Source organism: Polypterus senegalus, chromosome 9 (genome assembly GCF_016835505.1).
Source record: "Polypterus senegalus isolate Bchr_013 chromosome 9, ASM1683550v1, whole genome shotgun sequence".
Lineage (NCBI taxonomy): Eukaryota > Metazoa > Chordata > Cladistia > Polypteriformes > Polypteridae > Polypterus > Polypterus senegalus.
Window position 1 is genome coordinate 70967447 of NC_053162.1, and position 25976 is coordinate 70993422.

At 37.1% G+C, this 25976-nt stretch overlaps 1 protein-coding gene across 1 annotated transcript in view; it reads right to left on the reverse strand.

The window, feature by feature from the left end:
- The window catches only part of terb1 (telomere repeat binding bouquet formation protein 1), a 54737-nt gene that overhangs the window by 18324 nt on the left and 10437 nt on the right, over positions 1-25976 (reverse strand). The window contains exons 3-12 of the mRNA XM_039762381.1: positions 23390-23518; positions 18908-19036; positions 18726-18786; positions 18516-18625; positions 16818-16940; positions 12910-13062; positions 12318-12449; positions 10697-10769; positions 6050-6159; positions 4981-5106 (exon numbers count right to left, since the gene is read on the reverse strand). Of these exons, the coding sequence (XP_039618315.1) occupies positions 4981-5106; positions 6050-6159; positions 10697-10769; positions 12318-12449; positions 12910-13062; positions 16818-16940; positions 18516-18625; positions 18726-18786; positions 18908-19036; positions 23390-23518 (1146 nt within the window). The remainder of the gene's footprint in view (positions 1-4980; positions 5107-6049; positions 6160-10696; positions 10770-12317; positions 12450-12909; positions 13063-16817; positions 16941-18515; positions 18626-18725; positions 18787-18907; positions 19037-23389; positions 23519-25976) is intronic.

Here is a 25976-nt window from a genome sequence, read left to right on the forward strand (position 1 = left end):
CCCTCTCTTCACCCGAGTGTCCAAGACATGTGGCCGCAAGTCCGACGACAAGACCACGAAGCCGATCATCGAACTGAGGCCTAGGGTGTCCTAGTGCCATGGACATGAACATGGTGTTCGTTATGGACAATCCATGACAAGCACAGATGTCTAATAACAAAACACCGCTCAGATCGGGGGGGGCTATTCCTCCCAATCACGCTCTTCCAGGTCTCACTGTAATTGCTCACGTGAGTACTGAAGTCTCCCAGCAGAACGAGAGAGTCCCCAGAAGGTATGCCCTCTAGCACCCCCTTCAGGGATTCCAAAAAGGGTGGGTATTCCAAACTGCTATTCAGCGCATACACACAAACAGGGAGGCTAACCTACTCCTCCTCTGGAGCCAAGCCTGGAGGTGGGGCTTGATGGCAAGCACCTGGTGGCCGGGTCTGTACCCATGGGGCTCGGCCAGGCACAGTTGGGTGGTGGCCGAAGGCGGGGACCTTGGTGGTCCGATCCTCGGCTACAGAAGCTGGCACTTGGGACGTGGAATGTCATCCCTCTGAAGGAGAAGAAGCCTGAGCTAGTGTGCGAGGTCAAGAGATTCCAGCTGAATATAGTCGGGCTCACCTCGACGCACAGCTTAGACTCAGGAACCAATCTCCTTGAGAGGGGCTGGACTCTCTACCACTCAGGAGTTGCCCACGGTGAGAGGCGCGAGCGGATGTGGGCATACTTATTGACCTCCAACTTGGAGCCTGTTCATTGGGGTTTACCCCGGTGGACGAGAGGGTAGCCTCCCTCCGCCTTCGGGTGGGGGGACAGGTCCTAACTGTTGTTTGTGTGTATGTGCAGAACAGCAGTTTGGAGTACCCACCCTTTTTGGAGTCCCTGGATGGGGTGCTAGAGGGCATACCTTCTAGGGACTCCCTTCTTCTGCTGGGAGACTTCAATGCTCACGTGGGCAATGACAGTGAGACCTGGAAGTGCGTGATTGGGAGGAATGCCCCCCCCCAATCTGAACCCGAGCAGTGTTTTGCTATTGGACTTCTGTGCCTATCATGGATTGTCCATACCAAACACTATGTTCAAGCATAGGGGTGTTCATATGTGTACTTGGCACCAGGACACCCTAGGCCTCAGTTCGATGATCGGCTTTGTGGACGTGTCGTTGGACTTGCGGCCACATGTCTTGGACACTCGGGTAAAGAGAGGGGCGGAGCTGTCAACCGATCACCACCTGGTGGTGAGTAGGCTTTGATGGTGGGGGAGGATGCCGGTCAGGCCTGGTAGGCCCAAATGTGTTGTGAGGGTCTGCTGGGAACGTCTGGCAGAGTCACCTGTCAGAAGTAGCTTCAACTCTCACCTCCAGCAGAACTTCAACTATGTCCCGAGGGAGGTGGGGGAGATTGAGTCTGAATGGGCCATGTTCCGTGCCTCTATTGTTGAGGCAGCTGACCAGACCAGAGCAGTGGCCGTAAGGTGGTCAGTGCCTGCCGTGGCGGCAATCCCCGAACCCGTTGGTGGACATCGGCGGTGAGGGATGCTGTCAAGCTGAAGAAGGAGTCATACAGGACCCTTTTGTCCTGTGGGACTCTGGAGGCAGCTAATAGGTACCGGCAGGCCAAGGGGAATGTGGCTTCGGTGGTTGCTGAGGCAAAAACTTGGGCATGGGAGGAGGAGGCCATGGAGAACGACTTTTGGATGGCTTTGAGGAGATTCTGGTCCACCATCCGGTGTCTCAGGATGGGGAAGCAGTGCAGTGTCAACACTGTATATGGTGGGGATGGTGCGCTGCTGACTTGGACTCGGGACGTTGTGGGTCGGTGGGGGGAGTACTTTGAAGACCTCCTCTATCCCAGTAACATGACTTCCAACGAGGAAGCAGAGCCTGGGGACTAGGACGTGGGCTCCCACATTTCTGGGATTGAGGTTACCCAGGTGGTCAAAAAAATCCTTGTTGGCAGGGCCCCGGGGGTGGATGAGATACGCCCGGAGTTCCTCAAGGCTCTGGACGTTGTAGGACTGTCTTGGTTGACACGCAACATTGCATGGACATTGGGGACAGTGCCTCTGGATTGTTAGACCGGGATGGTGGTCCCCCTCTTTAAGAAGGGGGACAGGAGGGTGTGTTCCAACTACAGAGGGATCACACTCCTCAGCCTCCCTGAAAAAGTCTATTCGGGGGTCCTGGAGAGGAGGGTCCGTCGGGTAGTCGAACCTTGGATTCAGGAGGAACAGTGTGGTTTTCATCCTGGTCGCGGAACAGTGGACCAGCTCTACACCCATAGCAGGGTCCTGGAGGGTGCATGGGAGTTTGCCCAAACAGTCTACATGTGTTTTGTGGACTTGGAAAAGGCGTTCGACCATGTCCATTGGGGAATCCTGTAGGGGGTGCTCGAGGAGTATGGGCTACAGGACCCCCTGATAAGGGCTGTTCAGTCCCTGCACAACTGGTATCAGAGATTGGTCCGCATTGCCGGCAGTAAGTCAAACCCGTTTCCAGTGAGAGTTGGACTCCGCCAGGGCTGCCCTTTGTCACCGATTCTGTTCATAACTTTTATGGACAGAATTTCTAGGCGCAGCCAGGGTGTTGAGGGGGTCCGGTTTGGTGGACTCAGGATTGGGTCACTGCTTTTTGCAGATGATGTTGTCCTGTTTGCTTCATCAGGCCGTGATCTTCAGCTCTCTCTGGATCGGTTCGCAGCCGAGTGTGAAGCGGCTAGGATGGGAATTAGCACCTCCAAATCCGAGACTATGGTCCTCAGCTGGAAAAGAGTGGAGTGCCCTCTCAGGGTTGGGAGCGAGATCCTGCCTCAAGTGGAGGAGTTCAAGTATCTCAGGGTCTTGTTCACGAGTGAGGGAAGAATGAAGTGTGAGATCGACAGGCAGATCGGTGCGGCGTCCGCAGTGATGCGGGCTCTGCATCGGTCTGTCGTGGTGAAAAATGAGGTTTAGCCATAAGGCAAAGCTCTCAATTTACCAGTCGATCTATGTTCATACCCTCACCTATACTCATGAGCTATGGGTAGTGACCGAAAGAATGAGATCGTGAATACAAGCAGCTGAAATCTGCAGGGTGTCTGGGCTTTCCCTTAAAGATAGGGTGAGAAGCTCAGTCATTCTGGGAGGGGCTCAGAGTAGATATTCACAAAGACCATGCAAGCAAGACACATATTGCTAAGGAAGGAAGAGAAGGTAACGAAGGTAAAGAAAGTGATTACAATCTAAATGAAGACGGAAATTGTGTGGAAATATGAGGGTGCTGTTTGTGTGACCGATCTTGCTAATATGTACAGCATGTCGAAATCCACCATCTCGACAATTTTACAAAGAAAAGATTTGCATAAGGAGGCATCTTCTAAACAATAACCACCTTCCGTTTCATTCTCTTCTTTCTCCCTTCCTGCAGCCCAAAGATGTCAAATTAAATGGTGAGTACAGTATGAAATTGTTGTTTCTAGAATAGAATAGAATAGAATGCCTTTTATTGTCACTATAAACATGTACAATGAGATTAAAAGTAGCTCCTTCAGTGCAGCCATACGTGTAAAACACAACAAGTAAATAAACAAATGGTGTGAAAAGATGCAAAGAAGTTGCAAAAAAAAAAGTTCTGTATAGGGCTTGTATGGTTGTTTCTTTAGCCTTAGCATAACGCCAGATCTGTGGCCCCGCTTCTGTTTTCTTTCCCTCCTCCATCTGCGTCGTCTCCTAGACCCGACAACAATCCACGGAGAGCCTGCTGGTCTCACTATGTTGTCTGGGATGTTGTGCGTGTGATGAAAAACACTCGAAACAGATGTCTGGCTCTGGACACCGATGTCTATAAGGTTCTGACGGGTGTAGCGGATGTTCGCTGAACCGATCGTGCAAAAGAAAAATGTACAAAAACAACAAAAAAGTGCACTGAAAAGGAGAGCCCTGAGCCGCTGCGACCACACACGCCGCCATGCTCCTAGCTTAGTCTAGCCTACTTCTGGTAGGCTAGGCACTTTTTATAAATTTTTGGTTAGTACATTAGAAAAATTATTGGTGTTTTGGTAAATTATGCACATTATACAACCCTTTTTTATTATGAAAAGGTTAAGTAAGTGTTGCAGTGGGAGGTTTGGAACGCATTATGGGTATTTTCATTATTTCTTATGGGAAAAATAGTCTTGACTTACAACCAACTTGAGTTACAACCAGCCCTCGCGAACGAATTAAGTTCGTAAGTCAAGGGTCCACTATATTGCGCATTTAAGTTAATCAAATTTATAACGAATCTCCGGAAATCCACCTGCCGATGTACCGTATTTGCGTATATAGTTTCAACACAAAGGTTTCATTTTACCAAACTTCTCCGCAATCACTTCCTGGTTTCCATCAAAAATGCCGGCAGTCTCAAATTCTCGCCGATAAACATGATAAATATACCTGAAGTGTCACATTTAAGGAAATGTAGAAGATTTTGCTTGGAGAAGGGGGTCGGCTTAAATAACGGTCATCGGCAAATACATGTAATTTAGTAGGTAGAGAAGGGGGTTGGCTTATATAACGAGTCGGCTTATATTCCGGGATCTACGGTAAGCGGAAGAGGATGGATGGATGGTATATGAATGCCAAATAGATTTATTATATTTTAATTTTTCTGTTACTCTTATAATTTTAAATCTCTGCTAAGTGCTCTGAGCCTATCTTCTGAAAAGAGAGAGAAAAATAAAAAACAAAATTACAAACAAAAAATGTCACCTTTTAATACTACGGTACAGAAACAATAAGCAATAATGTCAAGATATAATGACTGACAAGTGTAAAGCATTCAATATATATTCATTTTTAAAAATAATATTAATATAAACATTAGAATACTGAGCATGTCACCTGATGTTAATTCAGCATACCTATAATATCAATAACAAAAAATGTAGAATACTCTCTGAACATGATCAAGCCAAAGAATTTGACTTTTATAGAAAAAAAAACCTTCATTTATTTAAATTATTAAACACAACTTACTAACTTGTTTACAACTCTGTAGAACAAATGTTACAGCTTTACTCAGTTCTTCACTTTGAAATTCAGAAAGTAGCTGTATCATCTGTGGAAGGCCATTGCTCTGTAAAAAATGAAGTCGGTGTTCCTCTTCCAAAAAAGAACAGTAAAAAAAAGTTAAAATAATAAAGCAGACATTCAAGTTGCTAAAACAAGAAATATATTTACATACATTTACAGTATATATTATATACTTAATACTGCAACAATTATTTTGAATAACTTTAATGTGCAGCCATGGTAAAATGTGTTAAATAAAATAATGCTACCCAAGTATTTTCAAATAACTGAAAAACAATTAATAATTTAAATCCAACATGAAAAATAATGTAATTTATGTAATATATAAAAATAAGTAAAAACCATTACATATGTGTATTTACCTAAGTTGGTCAGTTACTCAATATTTAATTTCCTCTATTTCCATAGTCTTGGATATTATTAGTGGTGACATCCAGTAATTTTTTTCAATCAGTATCATAGCCTTCTATATATCATTTCCATGACAACATGTTTTCTAAAATCTTCATTTACTTTCTTTTCTTTTAGTGAAAGTCTGTAGATACTGCTGATAAGTCTTCTAAAATCCTGTTAGATATACTGCCTTCATTAGCCATATGTAACTTCCACACACCACAAAAAACTAATTGCATGGCTTGTGAAAACTGTTCTATTAACAGAGAGACAGTAGTGACTCTCTCCCACTACTTCTTCAATACCTTACTGTTGCTTCCTTCATCAATTATGAACTTCCAGCTATATTCAAAATGTCACCAAAAAAGAAGAACTTTTTCCAAAACAATTATATCTTGGTATCTAAGTCTAAAACTAGTTAGATTAGCTTTTGATATCTCTCACGCATTTATTTTAAACAAATCAAAGTTTGTGCTTTCCTCCTGCACACTTTGCTTCACACAATCACATTTTAGACCAGTTTCAGAAACAATGCAGTAAAGCTAATTTTATCAAACACTGGAGCACAAGGCCAATCATTACTTTCCTTGATGTTTCTATTTCTTTCCTCTACATTTACCACATTGTTCCTCCCTGATGTGATCCTCTAGGCTTTTCAGTTCCACACCTATATTCAGTTTCCGCATCTTCTTCATCCTCTGAACAAATTTTTTGCCATCAACAGATCTTCTTTATATGTAAAATCTTCCAAAATACTTTTTTCATAGGCGCATAACATATTTTTTAAAAAGATGCATCTTACCCACAAAACTTTCTCTGTTTTCCATTCTGATCAACAATCAATAATACTTTTTCATATAATGACATCAGTACAGACACCAAACATTTTTCCACACCCGTTTCACCATATCTCATAGTACTCTGTCAACTGCCTGTCAAAAATACAGCTTTTTCCATGGAAATTTTTTTTTGACATTTCACCTTATTTTCAGGAATGATTTACTGCTTGGTTAAACTGAATGTCAACTTAGTCTAGCTGTTCCACAGGCGTTTTTACCCATTTGCACTCTTTTAATGTTATGTTTGTTTCTAATTAGATATGTAATGTGCCCTTTTACTTATCTATATAATATAACCCAATATCCGTTTGTATGGAAGTAACACTCTGTTGGGTGTATTTAGTATTAATGTTAGAGATTTACATAAGAACATATTTCGTACTACAGGTAATAATAAACTGCATTGCATTTTTCCTTCCAATCGATGTACTGCTGCAAAAATATCCTGTTCCAAATGTTTTATAATTAAGGCAACAGACAAACAGACACTATAACTGAATAACGGAAAATGTAAACAGAAAAAAATAAAAAGTGACGCAATAAAATAAAGAGTGATAGGGGAAATACTAAGCTCATTCGAGTTCATTAAACATTATGGTGATGTGCCCTCATTAATGTAGCACAATCAGAGCAGGCATACATTGTGTAAATAAGTAAGAAATCCTTTTTGCAGCTATAAACGAGATATACTGGCCTCTCAGAACTCAATTTTGACCCTGCAGTCATACCATCCTACTTTCCTCTATTACACAGTTTATAGGCTCCAATGGGATTAGCACTTCCTCTATTAGCCCTTTTTCTTTCTTATATATATTTTTTTCTATTTAAAATTTCCTTTATTAGATTATAGTATTGGTGGTATACACCATCTGTCGGAATGAAAAATGCAAAGCATTTTATTAGTACAATAGTTGGGTGTGACAAGAAGGTCATTGTAGGTATTGCAAACAGTAATTACACTCTGTCTCTCCACAATTTATTGTGGACTGGGTATGTTAGTTTCTAATAAATATTGCTTTTTACTGGTCCTTTCTCCATTTTCACCATTGTTTTTAAAAAACAAAATAGCCAAATATGAAATTTGTTTTATGTTACTTACCCCATGTAGTTTGTAGTGTTGGCCGAGAAAACAATTTAATCTCATTTTTTTGTGACTAACAGACATAACAAAGTTTCTGATAGAATGGGATCCAATAGTGACCAACACTTGATAACAGTGAATATTAAAAACATCCCTGATAAAATGTCACATGTACTCATGTTGCATAAACAACATGTTAAGTCAACCAATTGTATGCTCACAATGGGCAAAATACTGCAACATATTGCTACATGAATAACTCTGGAAAATTAAAGTAGTCCACAAACAGAAAGCCCCTTCACACAGGGTTGTGGTTTTGAAATGAAGACCTGCCTTTCACCCTCATTCATTAGTCAACTATTGCATTAAAACTCTGCCTTGACACATTGATTCTAACACTGTAATTCACAAAATGCATCATTTCGTTGTAAAACCACCTACTTAAAACCTGCTGCTAATATGAAAATCAATAACACTACAATCAGCACAATGCTCAGAACTATTAAAGTTACAACTGACTCTAAAGAGAAATGCACGTTGATAAAATATTTCTATTGTACTGGAAAGCTTAACAAGCTTTCTCTCACTGTAATGCCAGTGCCATCAGCGATTTTGTGAAAGGCTGCAAAAACAAATAGTATGTGGTTTTTTGACTCTAGAATCAGAGTAAGAATTCACTTTATTGGCCAAACACACTAGTGTGTACTAGGAATTTGTCTTGAAGGTATTGGTGCAACATACAAGGACAACACAGAATACATAAGATAAATATAAGAAGGTAAAGTATAAAATATGATGCAGCATACAAGGGAAATACAAAAAATAAAAAGATAGTATGATTAAAATGTCCAGGCAGTCCAGTGTGCAGGTATACAATGATTAGTGAGAATAACTGCATGTGGAAAACAACTGTTTAGGTGACATGTTGTTATAGTTTTCACTTCAGAAAGTCATTTGTTGGAAGTAAGTGTTTGGAATATGTGATGCCTTGAGAGAGTTGGATCAGCAATGATCTTTGCGGCCTGCTTCTTACCCTGAAATCATATAAGACTTGAATGTGAGGCAAGTAACAGCCAATGATATTTTCACAGGCTCTGATGATGCACTGAAGATTGGCCTTCACTTAAACAGAGGCAGCACCAAACCAGACAGCTGTAGATGAGGTCAGAATAGACTTGATGATGTGTAGAATTGGAACAATACTGCTTGAGGGAGATTGAATTTCCTCAACTGATGCAAAAATAACATTCTCTAATGGGCTTTTTAAATATTGCTGTATGCATGTGATGTTATTGTTCCACTTAAGGTTTTGTGACAGCACAGAGCCAATAAACTTAAATGATTCTGTCATCTTATTGCTGAGCCATTTATGGCAAATGATAGGTACACAGGTAACTGCTTCCTGAAATCTATGACCATCTCATGAGTATTTTGAATGTTAGGGACCAAATTATTATGACTGCATCAGAATACCAAATGTTCTTCCTCTTGTCTGTATATGGACTCATCACTGTTTGAAATGAGGCCTATTATTGTGATATCATCTGCAACTTTAAGAAGATGATAGTGGGAAGAGTAGTGGGGAAAGGACGCATCCCTGCAGTGCACAAATAATTAAGGGTTAATGGGTCAGACGTGTATGCCTAGCCACACACACTGGCTCTTATCTGTAAAAAAAAAAGTGGTTCATCCAATGGCAGATTGAACTACGCAGGATGAACTGGGAGGGTTTCTTATCTAAGAGCACTGGGAATATTGTATTGAAAGTAGAGTTAAAGTCCACAAACAAGATACTTAAATATGCCCCAGGCTTATCAAGGAGTTGGTAAATAAAGCTCAGATCTAAATGCAGTGCATCATCCACAAACCAGTTGGCTCTATATGCAAACTGAAATGTTTCCAGGAAATCTTTTGGTATTCTTAAGATAAATTAATAATAAAATGTTCAAAGGTCTTCATTACCACAGAGGTTAAAGCTACTGGTCTATAGTCATTCAAGCCTTTTTGTGGTACTGGAATAACAGTGGAGGTCTTGAAGCAGGCAAGAACGGTGCATAGTTCCACAGATTGGTTAAAAATGTCTGCAAATACTGTAGACAATTCGTCTGTACAGTGCCTGACTGTAGAAGGAAAAATAAGGTCCAGGCCTGCAGCCTTTTTAATATTTTACTTTTTGAATAAGCTGCAGACATTTTTTGCAGTGATGACAGCAGGGGGAAGCTGAGAAGAAGAGGAGTATGGAGTAGTAACAGTAAGACCATCAGGTACATTTATATCCCATTGTCTAGACAACCTGTCACATGTCTACAGTGTTGGCTAGTTTCTCTGATGATGGCTTATGAATTAGTTTAATTAACAAACATGGCTGGAAACTTCAGTGCTACCCAAAAGCATTGCACACAGATCAACAGTCATCTAAAAGGTGACACTCCTCAAATCAGAGCAAAGTGACTTTTTCATTATTCAGATTCTTTAGTCTTTTACATAAGTATTTATTCATAGCATCCAGGCTACCAGATGACATCTGTACTAAACAATGACAAGCACCTTTTATGTTGCACCAGTGTCAGTGTGCCAGCTGTTATACCATCTGCATGACTTTAGTAGTGAATGGCAGGGTGCCATAGTAGTAGCACTGCTGCCTTGCAGTGAGGAAACCAGGGTTGGTGTCATGGGTCATCCCTGCATGGAGTTTGCATGTTTTCCCCATGTCTATGTGGGTTTCCTCCCACTGTCTAATGGTATGCTGGGTAGGTGAATTGGTGATGCTAAATTGCCCCAAGTGTGGGTGTGTGTGTTAGCCCTGCAATGGGACTGGTGCCCAGTCCAGGGTTTTCTTTTGCCTTGTACCCTTATGCTAGCTGGGAAATTCACATTATGGCTGTCCATTGATCAGATGATAATAATGTCCATCTCTGGGAAATGTAGGCCTGGGGGCACAACTGGCAGGGGAGATGCCTGCCAGGTGCAGTAGGTTGGTATTGACAGAGACGTCTTGCTGCTCTCTTCTTCTCTTGTTGTTTGAAGTGACAGACTCCTTCAATGATGGTCGTCCCCAAAGCATGAGATCCTCAGCAAGTGTCTTGAGCTACCTATGTGGAATACAGCAGGTCTTGAGAGAATAGTTCAAGTGGTCCTTCCAGCATTTCTTTTGGCCACCTCTAGGCCAGGATCCTTTGATGGGTTTAGCATACAGAACCATTCAGGTAAGCCGAGACTCATCCATGTGAATAATGTGCCCAGTACAGCAGAAGACACAGCTGAGCAGCATGGCCTAAATGCTGTTTGAGAAGCAGCATTCCACAATTTTATTGTTTGGGATCCTGGAGCTCATAGATGATTTTGCAGAGGTTTTTGAGTGGGCTGACAATCTTCACAGGTTGAAAATACTGCCATCCAGTTGGTACTGGATCCACACTCTTTAAACAAAAGTACACACCTTATAAGTTTCAGTAAATTCTTCACTATCCAGACAGTATCCAGAAGCAGTTAATGAGGCTAATAGGATTATAGTTTATAAAGCATGCACTTGTGAGATGTCACATTTAATACTATTTACAGTTTTTAGCTCCATGTTACAAAAAAGACATAAAGTCCAAGGAAAAGAAAACAGACTGACTGCACGACTGTGAGATATGATCTATAAGGAAAGATTGAAGGGGATGAACCATTTTATTTCAAGCAAATGGAGGTTAAGAAATTACATTGTAAAAGGGTTTCATATTAGTATGGTAGAAATCACTTGTTATTCGGAAAATAAAGCCTCTACGGAGACAGAGATAAAAACTTCTTATGGGCAAATTCTGCAGAAATATTAATATTTGTTTCTTTACACAGAGAATCAGATACATGGAATAAGTTACCATGTAGTGCAGTGTACAGGAGTACTTTGGGACCTTCAAAATTCAATAATTTAACTTTATAAGAACTAAGTAAAAAGAGATTGGGGTTCATGTTCTAGGTGCTCCCTTTGTGGAAGTTGCATGTTATCCCCGTGTCTGCATCGGTTTCTTTTGGTTTCATCCCACAGTCAAAAGTCATGCATGTAAGATTAAGTGTGTTAAACTGGCCCTGATGTGTTTGTGTGTGTCTTTGTTCATCTGGTGATGGACTGGCACCCTGTTCAGGTGTTGCTCCTGCCTTGTGCCCAAAGTGTGCTGAGATCCATCTATCTCAATACCCTACTCCAGCTACAGTAGCTGCTTTTAGATATATGAATATTGATTGTATTTTTCCAATTTTTGCTTTTTTTGTCATTTATTAAAGTTTGTTTTAGAATATTTTGTCTTTCACAGTGTCATATAGTAATCACAACATCAATAGAAATAATCTTGTTTTATCCAGTATACACTGCATGTACATAATCATGATATAATGGGCATCATCTCAAAAAAGGAAGACTCTGCCAGTATGTTGCAAATTTAGGACCTAAAAAACTAACAACTACTTAAAAGGGAAAATGAACAACAACAAACACTAGTGCTTGGATTTGAGAAGTACAAAAATGTAACTAGTATGTGTATTTTGAAAAAAGAAGAAATGTGAGAAGGAAAATTACAGTAAGTTGCTGAAGAGGAAAGGATATTTTATTATTAGTTAACTACAAAACAGCACAGTATTAAGTTTAAAACATAAGATAGAAAAGCATAGTGTTAAGCTTTGATATTTTTGTTTTTGACCTTGGTACTTGGTCTGTATATGTGTTTTGGCTCACTTCTGCTTTAGATACCTTAATTTACAAAACATTATCAGTTTTGCATGTGGAAATGGAAAATAACATTATGTGTGCATAGTGAATTATTTAGTATATATTGTGAGATTGTTACATAATGTTCTGTCTGACAGATAAAATAAACTATAATAAAATTTGATTAAAAAAGTGATGCAAATGATATTTAATTCTCCTCTAAACTGTAGTTGCTATTACAATGATGTTATTATAAGTATTCTAAGGAAAAAACACTTACCAGCAGCTACAGTACAATGGCCAAGAGTAAGTATGATACATAATTTGTTGCTTGTGTTTAAATCACAGTTTGACAGCAACAAAAGCAGCTTTCTTACAATATTATATTTTGAAAGTCCTGCAGCCAGAGCAGCTACAAAAAATGGAATATAATGTTTACATTGACTTAAAATAATAAATACAAAGAAATTAAAGCTCTGCTTAATTCTGCAAGACTGACAAATCCCAGATAACTCGCTACATAGTAACATTGGTGTTTTATTTCAGTCCTAGCTATTTTTATATTCAACAACAAATTTTCTATAGAATTTAAATAATTATGGGTAAGTAGGTTACATACAACTTATGCATTTTCAGTCATTTCTATTTTATAATTTTACATTTTTAACTTTATACTTTGTTACAGACACAGAAAATTTTTTTCATCAATGATATTGTATTTTCTAATATACAACATGTTCAGCCTATGGGCTAAGGCATTCTACACTAAACTTTTTTAGTTAGGTTTTTAGCTCATTGTACACCTCATTGTACAGCTCACTGTACAATTTACATATTGTCAAAGGAAAATGTATTCTTAACTTTAAACTTACCATTGTCAGCAATACAAGAACAAAGGGTTTTTATTACTATAACTGCACTTTCACTGGCTGATGGGTTTTGGAGAGATTCATCACTTAGTTTCATCAACATCTGAGCAAGAGTATCTAAACCTCCAATTGCAGAAAAATATTCCTGGGCAGAAGCTACATGTATGGTTAACAGAACAAAATATATAGAAGAATTAACAAAGTATAAGAAACCCAGAAAAACTATCAAAATTAACACCATTATATGTAGAGTATCAGGTTAAAAAATACTGCTTTGTTACTTGAATTAAGCAGCACACTTCTCTAACAACCAGTTCAAAAACATTGGAAATTCCATTAATATGAATCAGTAAGCATTATCTTTATGACATGACCTATTTTTTTATTTCCATTGTATTGGATTGAATACAATGGCCATATACACACTTACTTTTACAATGATATCATACAAAATTACATGGGCTTTGCAAAAATATGGTAATTGAGGATAATCATCAACTTTGTTAACCAGTACAAAAATACATCAGATATTTAAAATATAAAATAATTTAAACTAATAAAGATGTTTTATGTATATACATCCATCCATTATTCAATCCGTTATATCCTAACTACAGGGTCAACTTTTATTATTTGTTGAGTGCCTCAAACAATTCTGACTATCTGCAATGGTCAACACGCAATGAAAACCTAAATGTAGTAATTACATACGTCTAATTTTTGTTTTTATACCCGAAGAATACATTTTTAACAGTTGTTTCCATGTTTGTTTTGTATTTACAAAGTTGATTTTTGTTACCATCTTGATTTCCTTGTTTTCATGATGCCATCTTGGTTCCCCATCACAATCATTACCAATGATGATGCCAGAGTATGTGACAATATCAATATGGCAGCAATCACAGACTTCTTCATCCCTCGGTGGATATGACAACCACTCAAAAGGCTTAGTGGCAGTTAACTAATTTATTAAGTAGGCCTTACATTAGGATACTGTCTTTGGTTTTGACTTCATTTGTGGCACTGACCTTCAAGCTCTCCTTATCCTTTCAGCTTTGGCTTCTTGATTCAGTTTGCTCTCCTAGTTTTGATCCTGTCACTTTACTTGACCAAATCTTTTGGTTCTGCTTTCATCAACTAGTCTCCCCCCTTTGCTCACAACAATCCTTGAGTAGATTAACATGTTGTTAACAATGACTAAGATTAATTTCTAATAATACTCAACTGTCCTGAGCAAGTGTTTATACAAACATATAAAATAATTCCAATGAGAAAAACACTTTTTCTATTATGGTTAAGGATACAATACATTTTATTTTTGGAACTATTAAACAATATTATCAGTGAAGCCACATCTTCTGGAACATTTAACACAATTCTATTTAATGATACATTTTCACGACTTTGGCCTTTGGCTATCTATTCAAAAATTATTTTTATGTCTGGAAATAATAAAGCATGTTATAAATGAAGCCACCTATTCTGACAATCTTAATTCCACAAATAACATGAAAGTTATTATTTTAATTTTAAAATAAGGTAACAATTCTACAATATACAGGGTTACAGGTCACCTTTTAATTAATTCAGACACACAAGTATTAACTTATTTATTGTCCCATTGCTTTCAGAAAGTCATTAGCAAAATGAATCTGATAATCTGCTGATCGGTCTGCCTTCATCCTTTCAAGGTTTGTCTCTGATATCATGCAGAGACTTCTGCATATCATTGATTCAGTTCCTTTCCTTTCAAGCCAAGCTACTCTTTTTCACTTGATGCTGAGAAGGCTTTCAACTGCATGAATAAGTCTTTCTTATGACAAATTATGGATAGAATGAACTTTGGTATGGGTTTTGTAAATTTAATTAAGGCTCATTACACTTCCCCTTCCACAGTCCTCCTGTCTGAATCAAAAATGTTATGTCCATTCTCCACTACAAGAGGAGCAAAGTAAGACTGCACTCTGTACCCACTCTTCAATTTGCCTCTCAAACTGCTTGAGTTTACCATCTATAATTTCCATTTTTTTTTTACTCAATTACAGTTTTAAATTCAAGTCATATAATACCCTTGTCTCCTGATATCTTTCTTGACTCCAGTATCTACTTCATGTTAGGAATGTTCAAGATTTTTAAAATTTTGTTCAGTTCAAAATCATCGGATTAAGACTTCTCTCAGGCCTCCCTCCCCTTTGTTATCTCTGTATCTAATAGCATTAGATATTTAAGAGGCCATACTTCTACATCTGATGTTATAAGCTCCATTAACAAGGGATCTAAACTTTCTCTTATTTTCCATCTTGTCTTGTGATTATAAAAATGAATATGGTACTTGGTTTTACATGACATACTACTTTCCCTCTTGCACTAAATATTGGGATAAAGTCAGGTTACTGATTTCACTGTTTTTGTGGAATAGCTAGAGATGAAATCTTAAATATTCAACTCTGGACACAGACAGACTGACTTAGAATTCTACCTGTCCTAGAATTCTACCACTGGGCTTTTCATCCCTCTATTTGGTCATGGCTCTGTTTTTTTCCCACCATTCTCTGCAGTTCCCTATAGAATCTGCCTCAGAGTCCTCACTTTCTCTTCATGGTAGGAATTCTGTTTGCCTACCATAAAGTCTAAACTCTCGAAGCTTACCTTGGTAACTCTCATATGCTATCAACATCTTGTACAATACTTAAAAGCTCTCTATACCCTCTCAAAGATGACTTTTAACTCACAAATTCAATTAACATGCACTCCGTTGAACTCTTTACAGGCTTGTTTCAATTTTCCTAGTTCAACTTTATTATTCTACCAAAAACTCCAAATCAGTTCTCAGAACACATGAGGTTTCTCAAATAACCCCATACTCACTCACTCTCTATACTTGTCATATTGTTCGTTCTCTCTCAAGGAAAAAAAAGTTTCTACCCTCTATTTTTTACTATGTAACGCCTCCTACAAGTCTCTCTCCTTCATTTCTCTTTGGTTCTGAGACCTTGCCCCTTTTTCTTCTCCCCTCTCATGATATACTATACACTCCAAAGCTAGGCATAGCTCTGGAAATTCCAGCTATCAACATACCGGGAAATTCTGCATAGACTTTTTCTACTCTTGATGAATATCAACTGATGGACGTCATTCCTGATTCTCTTTGCTAATTATATGTCTTTGATTTACCTGGTACTTTTCTTTAGATGTTCTGGTACAGCCCTCATGTCTTTTCCTTTCAGACCAACATATGTCCCATTATTTTAATTTCTTCCTTTAAATATTCTACTGTTATCTCAAATTTTCCTTCTTTTAGATCTCTTTATGCTTCTGCTTAAACTCTCACAATGTAAATTATTCTATCTTGGTAGTTTGCAGTGAAATTAATTTTTGCCTCCCAATGGAAGGCATCTTAGTGTGTTACTGTGGACAACTGGCTGTTCACCTTTTATAATTTAATCCACCTTGAATTATCTGCATTACAGATTAATGATGCCTCCAGCAATACATTTAAAATGTCGACTATTGCTGATCAGTTGTTTAAATTCTTGTTTGCTGTAGCCCCCGATTCTGTTCTGCTAACTGACGCTCTTTTGCTGGAGCAGTCTGTTCACAATCCCTTTACCCTCCACTTTTCTGGCAACTGAGTTATCCTAAAATATTTACCTCTTGATTCAAGCAGGGATAGGATGGGTTAGGTTACTACACTCTTATTCTTAATTATTCTTATATCTTCTGTTACTTTGTATTAGATGTAATAAAAAAAGATTACAAAGCAAATTTTAGGAAGTATATTTTTTCTTTAACTGTGCTCAATATCAATGGAGAAAATGATTAAAAAATGATTTAAGACTTTAATACATAAACAATTATAAAAACAAAAATGAAATTAATTTTTTTTTTGTTTCAGTGGGGTTGGTACTTACAGTTATTTGCAACAGTTAGACCAACAAATGAACAAACTGGCTGAATAATATCCTTGCAGTTATGCTTCTGTAGCCAAGAATTTATATCTTTAAAGATACTTGTGCATATTCGTTGATTCTCTTCTGTGAGATTTAATAAATCATCAGTGTTTACTTAATAAAGTGACAGAATAGTTAAATAATCTAAATGTACAAGTACAGATGTTCATTTTTTTCATTTACCTGAAATTGTACAGTTTACAATATATTTGTTTGAAATTATTACTTCTTGTGTATGGCTTGAACGGGTGCAAACAATGAATGGATGAATTCCTTGTGTATACACTTTTTTCTAGATTTTCTTGTATGTGTCTTTAAAAGAGTAGTAATAATTACTTAAATAATATCTGTTTCTGCACTAAAAATGCATGATATTTTTCAAACAACCTTTAAAATCTAACACTGCAAGAAACTATCCATCCATCCATCCATTATCCAACCCGCTATATCCTAACTACAGGGTCACGGGGGTCTGCTGGAGCCAGTCCCAGCCAACACAGGGCGTTAGGTAGGAAACAAACCCTGGGCAGGGCACCAGCCCACCGCAGGACTTAAATCATGGCATTTGCAAAAATACACTCAAATAAGAATTACAGTAATGAAGTAATGCTTATCAAAATACAACTAGAAATTTCAAAATAGAATGCCATACATTATAAAACAACATTTATAGCAACATCTGACAGTACAATCATAGAGTAAAAATTTGCTAGGATATCTGAAGCGATTTACTTGTAATCATCGTTTTTCAACAGCATAATATAACACATGTTCGATATGTCTTCAATACTTATCTTACATTTTTTGACTTTTGCAAGACCCTTAACACAACAGTGTCTAAACTGCATATTTACTTTGGGAAGTACAGAGATCTCTAATGATTTTTTTTTTTTATTCTCACCAATTTTCCACTTATAGTGCATTGGATTAGTGTTTGAGGTAAATTTTTGTGGAATAACCTATTCTTAAAGATTGCCTTTTGTATATATCTACAAATTTCACCAATTTTTTTTATAATTATCTCAGAGACAAATAACCAACAATACTTCTTATAATGCTCTCTGACAAATCTGTTGTGACATGTCACTATGTACATATGCAGATAAGAACAAACAAGACTAAGAGTCTAATGTAAAACTGTGACCTTCAGATTATTGCTATGGTTTAGCAATGTTTTTGATATTTTTCTGACCAGGCAGGCAACTATTGTTTGTTTTCTGCTTATTTGTTTGATATTATGTGTTCATGCTTAATTTCTTCCTTGAGTGCTCCAACATAACAAACAGAATTACTTCTGATATTATTTTGGACTTTAGCTTACTTTGGTGGCACAGGGAGGTGCACACACAACAATATACATCCATCCATCATCCAACCCACTATATCCTAACTACAGGGTCATGGGGGTCCGCTGGAGCCAATCCCAGCCAACACAGGGCACAAGGCAGGAAACAAACCCGGGGCAGGGCGTCAGCCCACCGCAACACATAACAATATGTATCTGTCAAAGTTACATTTGAAAATGCATTATCAAAAATTAAAGAAAACCAAGAGAAAAAAGCAAACAGGAACAAATTTTACAGTAAAACAACACTAATTTTGCACATTAAGAATCACAGCCAGATGAAATAAAATGTATAGAAATAAATGCATATATACCATTTTGTGGGTTATTAACACAGGCACAAAGAGTGCTGAATACAGACATCCAAAACTGGTAACATGAAGATATATTTTCATATATTTTACTTTGATGTGAAATGGGGAAGCTGGTTCTAAAACATAAGATATTAAATTAATTAATCATGTAAAACACTGAATCCACATTTTAACACATGAATATACAGAATAAAAAAATGCATCTCATACCGCAGCAAGTTTAAAAGAATATCTATGCAGCCAGTTTTTGTAACAAGTAACTGCCCATCTTCTGAAAACATAAAAAAGAGATTTTAAACATTTGAAATTACAAAAAACTACTTGCACTACAAGTAAAACCAAATAAACTGACAAAATACGAGCAGTATTTTTAACATAAATTTAGTACTTACTGTTGTTAGTGACAAGTGCCAACAATAGATATACTGCTACTCTTTTTAAGCTTAAAGGGGACTCATGTGAAAGTGACAGTGCTAATTCTTTCAGCAAGTCTGATTTGCAAAGCACTTGTTGACAAAACACTACAACAAACAGAAATGAAAAAGTCAGCAACATTCCTTTTTTCTTCCTCTTAGAAAGATACTGTAGTTATATTTTGAACTTTGTATTTTTCTTTAAGTTTGACAAACACTTGCTAACCTGCTAAGGAGTACAGCCAGAAAATAATAAAAGGCATGGCTAAATGAAACATCTATTTATTCATTTTCAAAATCAGTTAATTCCAGTACATGTAATCTACCTATTTTATTATGCACAATAGCAAATGTAATTGATTGTAAACTCTTTTTTTCCCTTCTTGTTTTTATGCAATAATCAATACATTTACAAGAATCCTTTGAATAAAAAAAATGCTTCGGGAGTAGATAACTGAGTTTTTCAAGTTGGCCTTTATGTATGGGTCCTGAGATGGACCAGCAGTCTATCCAAGGCTACTTCCTGCATTGCACCCATTGGATCAGGGCAAGGTTATTATAGTTTTGCCTTTTTATATTATTTTTTATTTCTATATTTTTTCTGACCTTACTTGGAAATTCAGTTTAGTTTTAGTTTTCCTTCATCGTGTATTTTTAGTTTTAGTTTAGTTTTTATTTCACAAAGACATTTCTATTTTATTTTTATATCTGTTAGTTTCAGTTTTAGTTTTAGTAATTATGACATGGAGCTCCTACAGAGTTTAGTTTTGTGTCACAATCAGACAGAACTGTACACTTAAGATTTGGATACGAGTTTAATGTTAGTGGAAGCTTACTGCACTACATGGTTTACAATCAGGTTTTGATTTTGTCTGATAAAAAAAAGCATAATCCAAACCAAATAGTCAATATGAACAATTTTATAAATTTTAAAATATTTTGTCATGAAAATCACGGGGGCTTAGGAAGAACAGGACTCTTAGACTTGAATCAGTGTGCAGACCCCACCTAGCATTATTGAGGGAAACAAAGAACAACATGTAATGTGAAGGTTAGGGGCAGTGAGACATAAAGGACAGTAAACCCATAATGAGCAGAGCAAGAGCAGGTAATAGGAGTACGGATAGGCATAAAACGACAGAGATAGCATCTGAGAGTAAGAACAATATATACATTATCTAAACCCGTTTATCCAGAGCAGGATTCCAGGAAACCTGGAGCCTACTGCAGCAGGTTTGGATGTAAGGCAGGAAAAATCCCCGGTATGCAATGAGGTTCATGTTAAGAGCAAAAAGAATATGATATTTCAACTATCTATATTGACAGAGAGAGAGAGAAACATGAAAAAAGGAAAACAAATATTTTAAAATACAATTCTGCTAATGGATTACTTTCACAATATCAGGTATTTTGAGTTGAGAATATGAACTAAAAAAGATAAATGGAATAAATATAGAATAAATACAAAAAACCCCATAGTATGTTTTGTTTTTCATCACTTGGCAGACTCTCTTAGCCTACCTACCTTTTTTTGTGTCACTTCATTGTTAAACAATATTTTTAAAGCAAAAGTGATTGGTCAGCAACAATATGCTGATCTTGTATGATGACCTAGTCAGTCTCTCAATCAGTGCCGTTTTATTTTCAAAAACCAGGAGTGGTCGCCCGTACACTTTCTTGTATACTTGGATATGGGGATGGATATTTGGAGGTGTAAACCACAAGAAAATTATTATATTTTTATATTATATACGTCAAGGAACCGTCAACAACAAATCAAATCAAATTAATAATATATTGAACAATTATTATAAAAGTAAAGTTGAATAAATCGGACTCTGCAGCTGCATGAATAAAAAAAAAAAAACGTGTTCAGGTAAAATACCACTTCCGGATGATGTATTTGTCCCAAATACACATCTACAATTGTAGTGTAACAACCACATGCCGAATTTCATCCATCTATCTAGTTGCGTTTTTGAGTTATCATGTTTATATACACACAGACACACTTGCGCACACATACCATTTCAAAAAACGGTATTTTTGGACTCTGGTAGGTCTATAACGTCAAGATCCATCAAAATATTGAGGTTGAATGTTTTCATGATTATTATACTTTCTCTATACCTTGTATATGAGAAAGTAAACATGATTTCTCCTGGGTGAAGTGGCAGGTGAATTGCTGTCGCCAAAAAGCAGTCACATGAGAAATAAACTGAAACGTTACTCACTCGTGATTTTTCTGTCCATATGGTAAATGTTTTGTTGACCAGCACATTCTGATTTCAGCCGTTTCAATTACATCTTGATATACAACAAGCGCAAAGAAAGGCAGCACGTAAATTGCTTTCTATTTCACACGCTTTATACACCTGTATTCAGCTTGCTCTGTCACCGCAAATTCTGTTTTAGAGTTAAACTTACAAAGGTTAAGGACTAACGTCAAGAATATTCATTCAAAAATGAAAACTAAAAATATTTTAATAAATTATTATTTTATTTCAGTTAGTCTTTCCAACTACTTTAATAGTTTTATTTAGTTTTAGTTCAGTCAACGGGAATGTATTATAAATTGTGGCCAATTAAATACCTAACTCTGATTTAGTTTTCTTACACTGAATTTCAAAATATTAACCTATGGATCAGTGGAGAGGCACCAATATTTGTCTTTAGCTTAATGCCACATCAGAAATCTATTTGATGTTTGCAAATATGTAATGAATTCACCATTAAAAACAGTTTAATAAACAGTTTACAAAAATGCAAGTGGAATACTTTTTAAAGAAAACATACAACAGCAGTTGAAAGTGTAAAGTTAGGATTTTCTGAATCTTTGTAATTAATAATGATATAAAAGTTACAGTAGAAGACAAATGGTAAATAGGTTAACAAAATTGTTATTGTTTAGACCAGTGACCGTGTTAGTATATGCTAAATGATGTATTTCATGAAATCTTATTTGCATCCAATAATTTTTTCTGGCTTCAATTTTGCAACACAGAAAATGCGACCAAAACTGGCATGTAACAGAGAAAAGATGATTCTAGGTGCTCCATACAGTAAAGTTGTTTTCAGTTTTATAGAAGTTTTCATGTTTGCATGGCAAAATAAAAAAAATCCATAGATGATCTATCTTATTGAATTTATTTTTAAGCACTTACCTACCTTCTAATTTTACAGAGTTACTGATTACTATTGATACCTTTATTTGTCTAGATGTAAAGTCAGCAATTACTCCCAATACATAACAGCATTGACAAGATCGACATATCATGATACAATAAGTCGGTGAACTACCCTTTGATAATTTATTTTAATTGCTTGTTTTTACTCCTGGCTTGGATGACTTATGTGCTGAGTGTGCCTAGTTTGTATGCGAATTTCCAATAGCAGGTACAGTTTTGGTTCACAATTCACTGATATGGCACTAGGTTAACTGAAAACTTTAAACTGGCCTTTTGTAAATGAACATGTGCAAGAATGTCATCAGTAATATACTAATATTCTGTCCAGAACTAATTCTTACCTTTCTCTTAATTGATAATTATATATTTTCACACATTGTCAAAAATGAACTATTACAATAATGAATGCTAATTTTATTATTTATTTATCCATCTTTGTGCATGCTATTTCCCATTTGAAACCACTAAGAATCACTGTTACAACTGTTTTTTGACAATAGGTGCTTGTGATAAAGCATAGAAAAACTACTACAGTAGATCAATATTTCCCATCCATTGTTCAGTGCAGAATAGCTTGAGGAGGTCAGTGAGAAAGTATGAACTAAAAAGATAAAACCTTGAATATGGTGATAAACAATATATCATATATTGTTTAAAATATCAGGATTTTTTTGTATTGCAGTTTGCAAATGGAGACATCAGCTTCCAAAAACATTTCACTTGTGCTTATAGAAGATTAGTTTCAAAGTTATTTTTAGTTGTTTTGTTACTGTGAACCGATTGTTCTCAAGATTATAATATGATGTTCAGGTCACCAAGTCAGTGTTTAGATGGGTTCAGAACAACTTACCATCAGAGAAACTACTAAGATTGGTTTTACAAGTGTTTTTCAGTCTGCATAATCATCATGCACTCTTCTGTAGTCTTTGCACTGTTTTGTTGCTGGTACTAAATGAAACCAATTAAAGTTTAAGTGGGCAGTTACTTTTTCACACAGTACCAACTGCTTTTGAAAAAAAATTTTCATTCAATACAAAAAAATATATTAAAAAATTATTTAACAGGCTGCTTTCTGGAAAATTTTCTGGAGAACACTAATCTTGATATTGTATTGCATTGCATTGTTACATTTCTGCATATGCTACTATGTATTGCTGCAACAGAAAAAATGTATTTTTTTTTTAGGTTTATTGAATTATACTAAATTGTAAACTTTGCCAATTTATCCAAATAGTTTAAAGCCAGCAGATTAAAAAAGGAAAATAATACATACCGTTGCTTTCAGCTAAAGCTCCTAACAGAAAGAAAGAAGCCTCTTTCACACCAAAATGTTTACTAGACAGGGCAAGGTTACATACAAAGAGCTGTCCACCGATTTCACGAAAGTAGTTACTGATGTCACCTGGAACACAAATGAAACTGTGTTTTAAATGAGTATTTTTTTTTACCTATATAAAATAATTGCAATTTAAAAAAGATAATTAATAAGAAAGTAATAATGCTTGTAAAATAATTTTTATAATGTTTTTCAATTTTATATACAAATACAAACAAAACTTGAAAAAACTGGATTAGTAGTTTAACAAATAAACTTTTCATGACATATAAGATCATAATAGATTTTTGTACAGAGATTTAATTAGTAACTACACTGGGATAGACCTCCGTTGCACCTATGCTGCTGCATATGCAGTAGTGACAGTATTATTGTACAGTAAAATTCTTATTTACATGTCTGGCCAATGGGGAACATGTCAATAATCTCTGGAACCAACATAGTTTTTAAGATGTATACAACTGAAATATGCCAGGGAGTAACATTTCAAATGACTGAGACAGTTAATGAGCTGTGGTGAAAGACTTGCTTGTTGCCCATATCTTCTGGTGTAGTTTATTACAGTGATTCCATGACCAGATGCTAACTCCATCAACACTGCATCTGTCTTAATGACTGAAAGCACTTCATCTCAAGGTCACAACCTGGACTACTTGCAGTATCACAGAATGAAAATTCTAAAGGGCAATCTGTGGAGGCATCTTAGATTTTCAGACACCATCACTTTGAAGCAAATAATCATACTTCCGCCAGAAACAATAAAGAAAGTGGTCCATGATTACATAAATGCTGAGGAGTCTTTGTGGTCCAGACACCTGTAACAAGAATGTAAGTTTAATGTCGCTGTGCTCTGTACAAGAAATTATTTTATAAATCCATTCACATGTACAGGCCAGGCCAAAAGGGGCTCTCGGCATTTGGGAGTGCTTAGCCAAGCATAGGACAAGATGGACGGAAACAGCTCGAGGAATGTCTAGTCAGCCTAAAGACAGATGTATGCTATTTTGTCCTCTGTTGGAAGTGAGCACGGGATCTTCTTTCCTTGTTTGGAATTGGACTATTTGCTGACGTGGGGGCCTGCATGTGGAGGAACCAGTATAAAAGGCTTGGACAGCAGCCAAACACTTCGAAGCTGACATACGGATGGGTGATAACGTCATCCGTCCTGAAAATCCTTTCAGTGCAGTGACGAAAATAACAAACTATACACAAAGTGTTGTCATGGCTTCCTCGTCTGTAATGCCGCGTAAATCATCATTAAAGAAAGCTAAGTTTTTTTCTCTTATGTGATTTTTACTGCCGTATCACTATGGGAGGGATATCGCCTTTTTTACATTATATCTATATAGTTTTCGGTTACTTAAAACACCACAATTATAAAAGAACTTATTCCAACTAGGTAACTATATTTCCCCTAAAAGGAAACAACACCATGCTGTACCTTATAAGAATTTAATCTAGCTAGGGCAGTCGCTACCAAAACCAAAAAGAATAAGTATCAAAATCATGTTAGTGACTGGTATAGAGACACCAGACTGCTCTGAGAAGTATCTACCAGGGCAGTGAGGACTGCCGTATCTTTTGCATCTGATGCATCGTCCTTGACAAAGGAGCCAACTATAGAATACAAACCAGTGCCATTGAATAAACTCAAAACAATACGTACAGTGAATCAAATACCATTTATTCCCAGCACATATGAATAAACATAAGTCATCAGCAATAGATCGAATATATTCTTCTAAAGAGAGGCAGTCCCTCAAAGAACTTGTATAATGTGGAGGATGGCTGGAACGCTTCCACACTGGAAGGACTGGGGGAGGGAGCTTATCCAGAGCATTACCTCCCCTGGAACGCTTGGTGGCAGTCTCCTGGGTTGCAGCGGTGCCTCAGACTCGCACAGTGCTCCATGGGAGTTGTAGTTGGATACAGCCCTGTTGGGATCCGTTGGCACCACTAAGGGGTGCACCAGCAGCTGCTGAGCCTTTATGGGCAACTCTTCCGCCACACCAGAAAGTGATGCTGGAAGTGGAACAACGAGCACCTGAAGCACTTCTGGGTGCCTTATAAAAGGAGCCAGCAGCCACTACTCCGGGAGGCGGAGTTGGGTGGGAGAGGACAACGCTTGCCAAGAGGAGTGGAGGAAAGGAAAGAGAGAAGAGAAAGAAGAAGAGTAACGTGGAAAGGTGTTTCCCACGAGGGAAAAAAATAAAAATGTGTGTGCTTGAACTTGTGTCCCACGCCTATCTGTGTCAGGTTACGGTGGTGGTGTGCCCCTGGTGGTCCACAATAGTTACAGCAAGAGTAGGTGAAGGGTACAATACAATATATTTTGAAACCAAATGGTATCTAACCTGGTAGTTAGTCTGCAACAAAGAAGCATAGACTGTATACTGTAAAGAGAGAGCAAAACTTGTATATATTTTAACAATAGCTTAGAAGTTAAAAATAAAACCATAGTACATTTCTCCCTGTTCCGACCCCAAGGCCTACCACTTGCAGTCACCCTTCTCAGTCACAACCA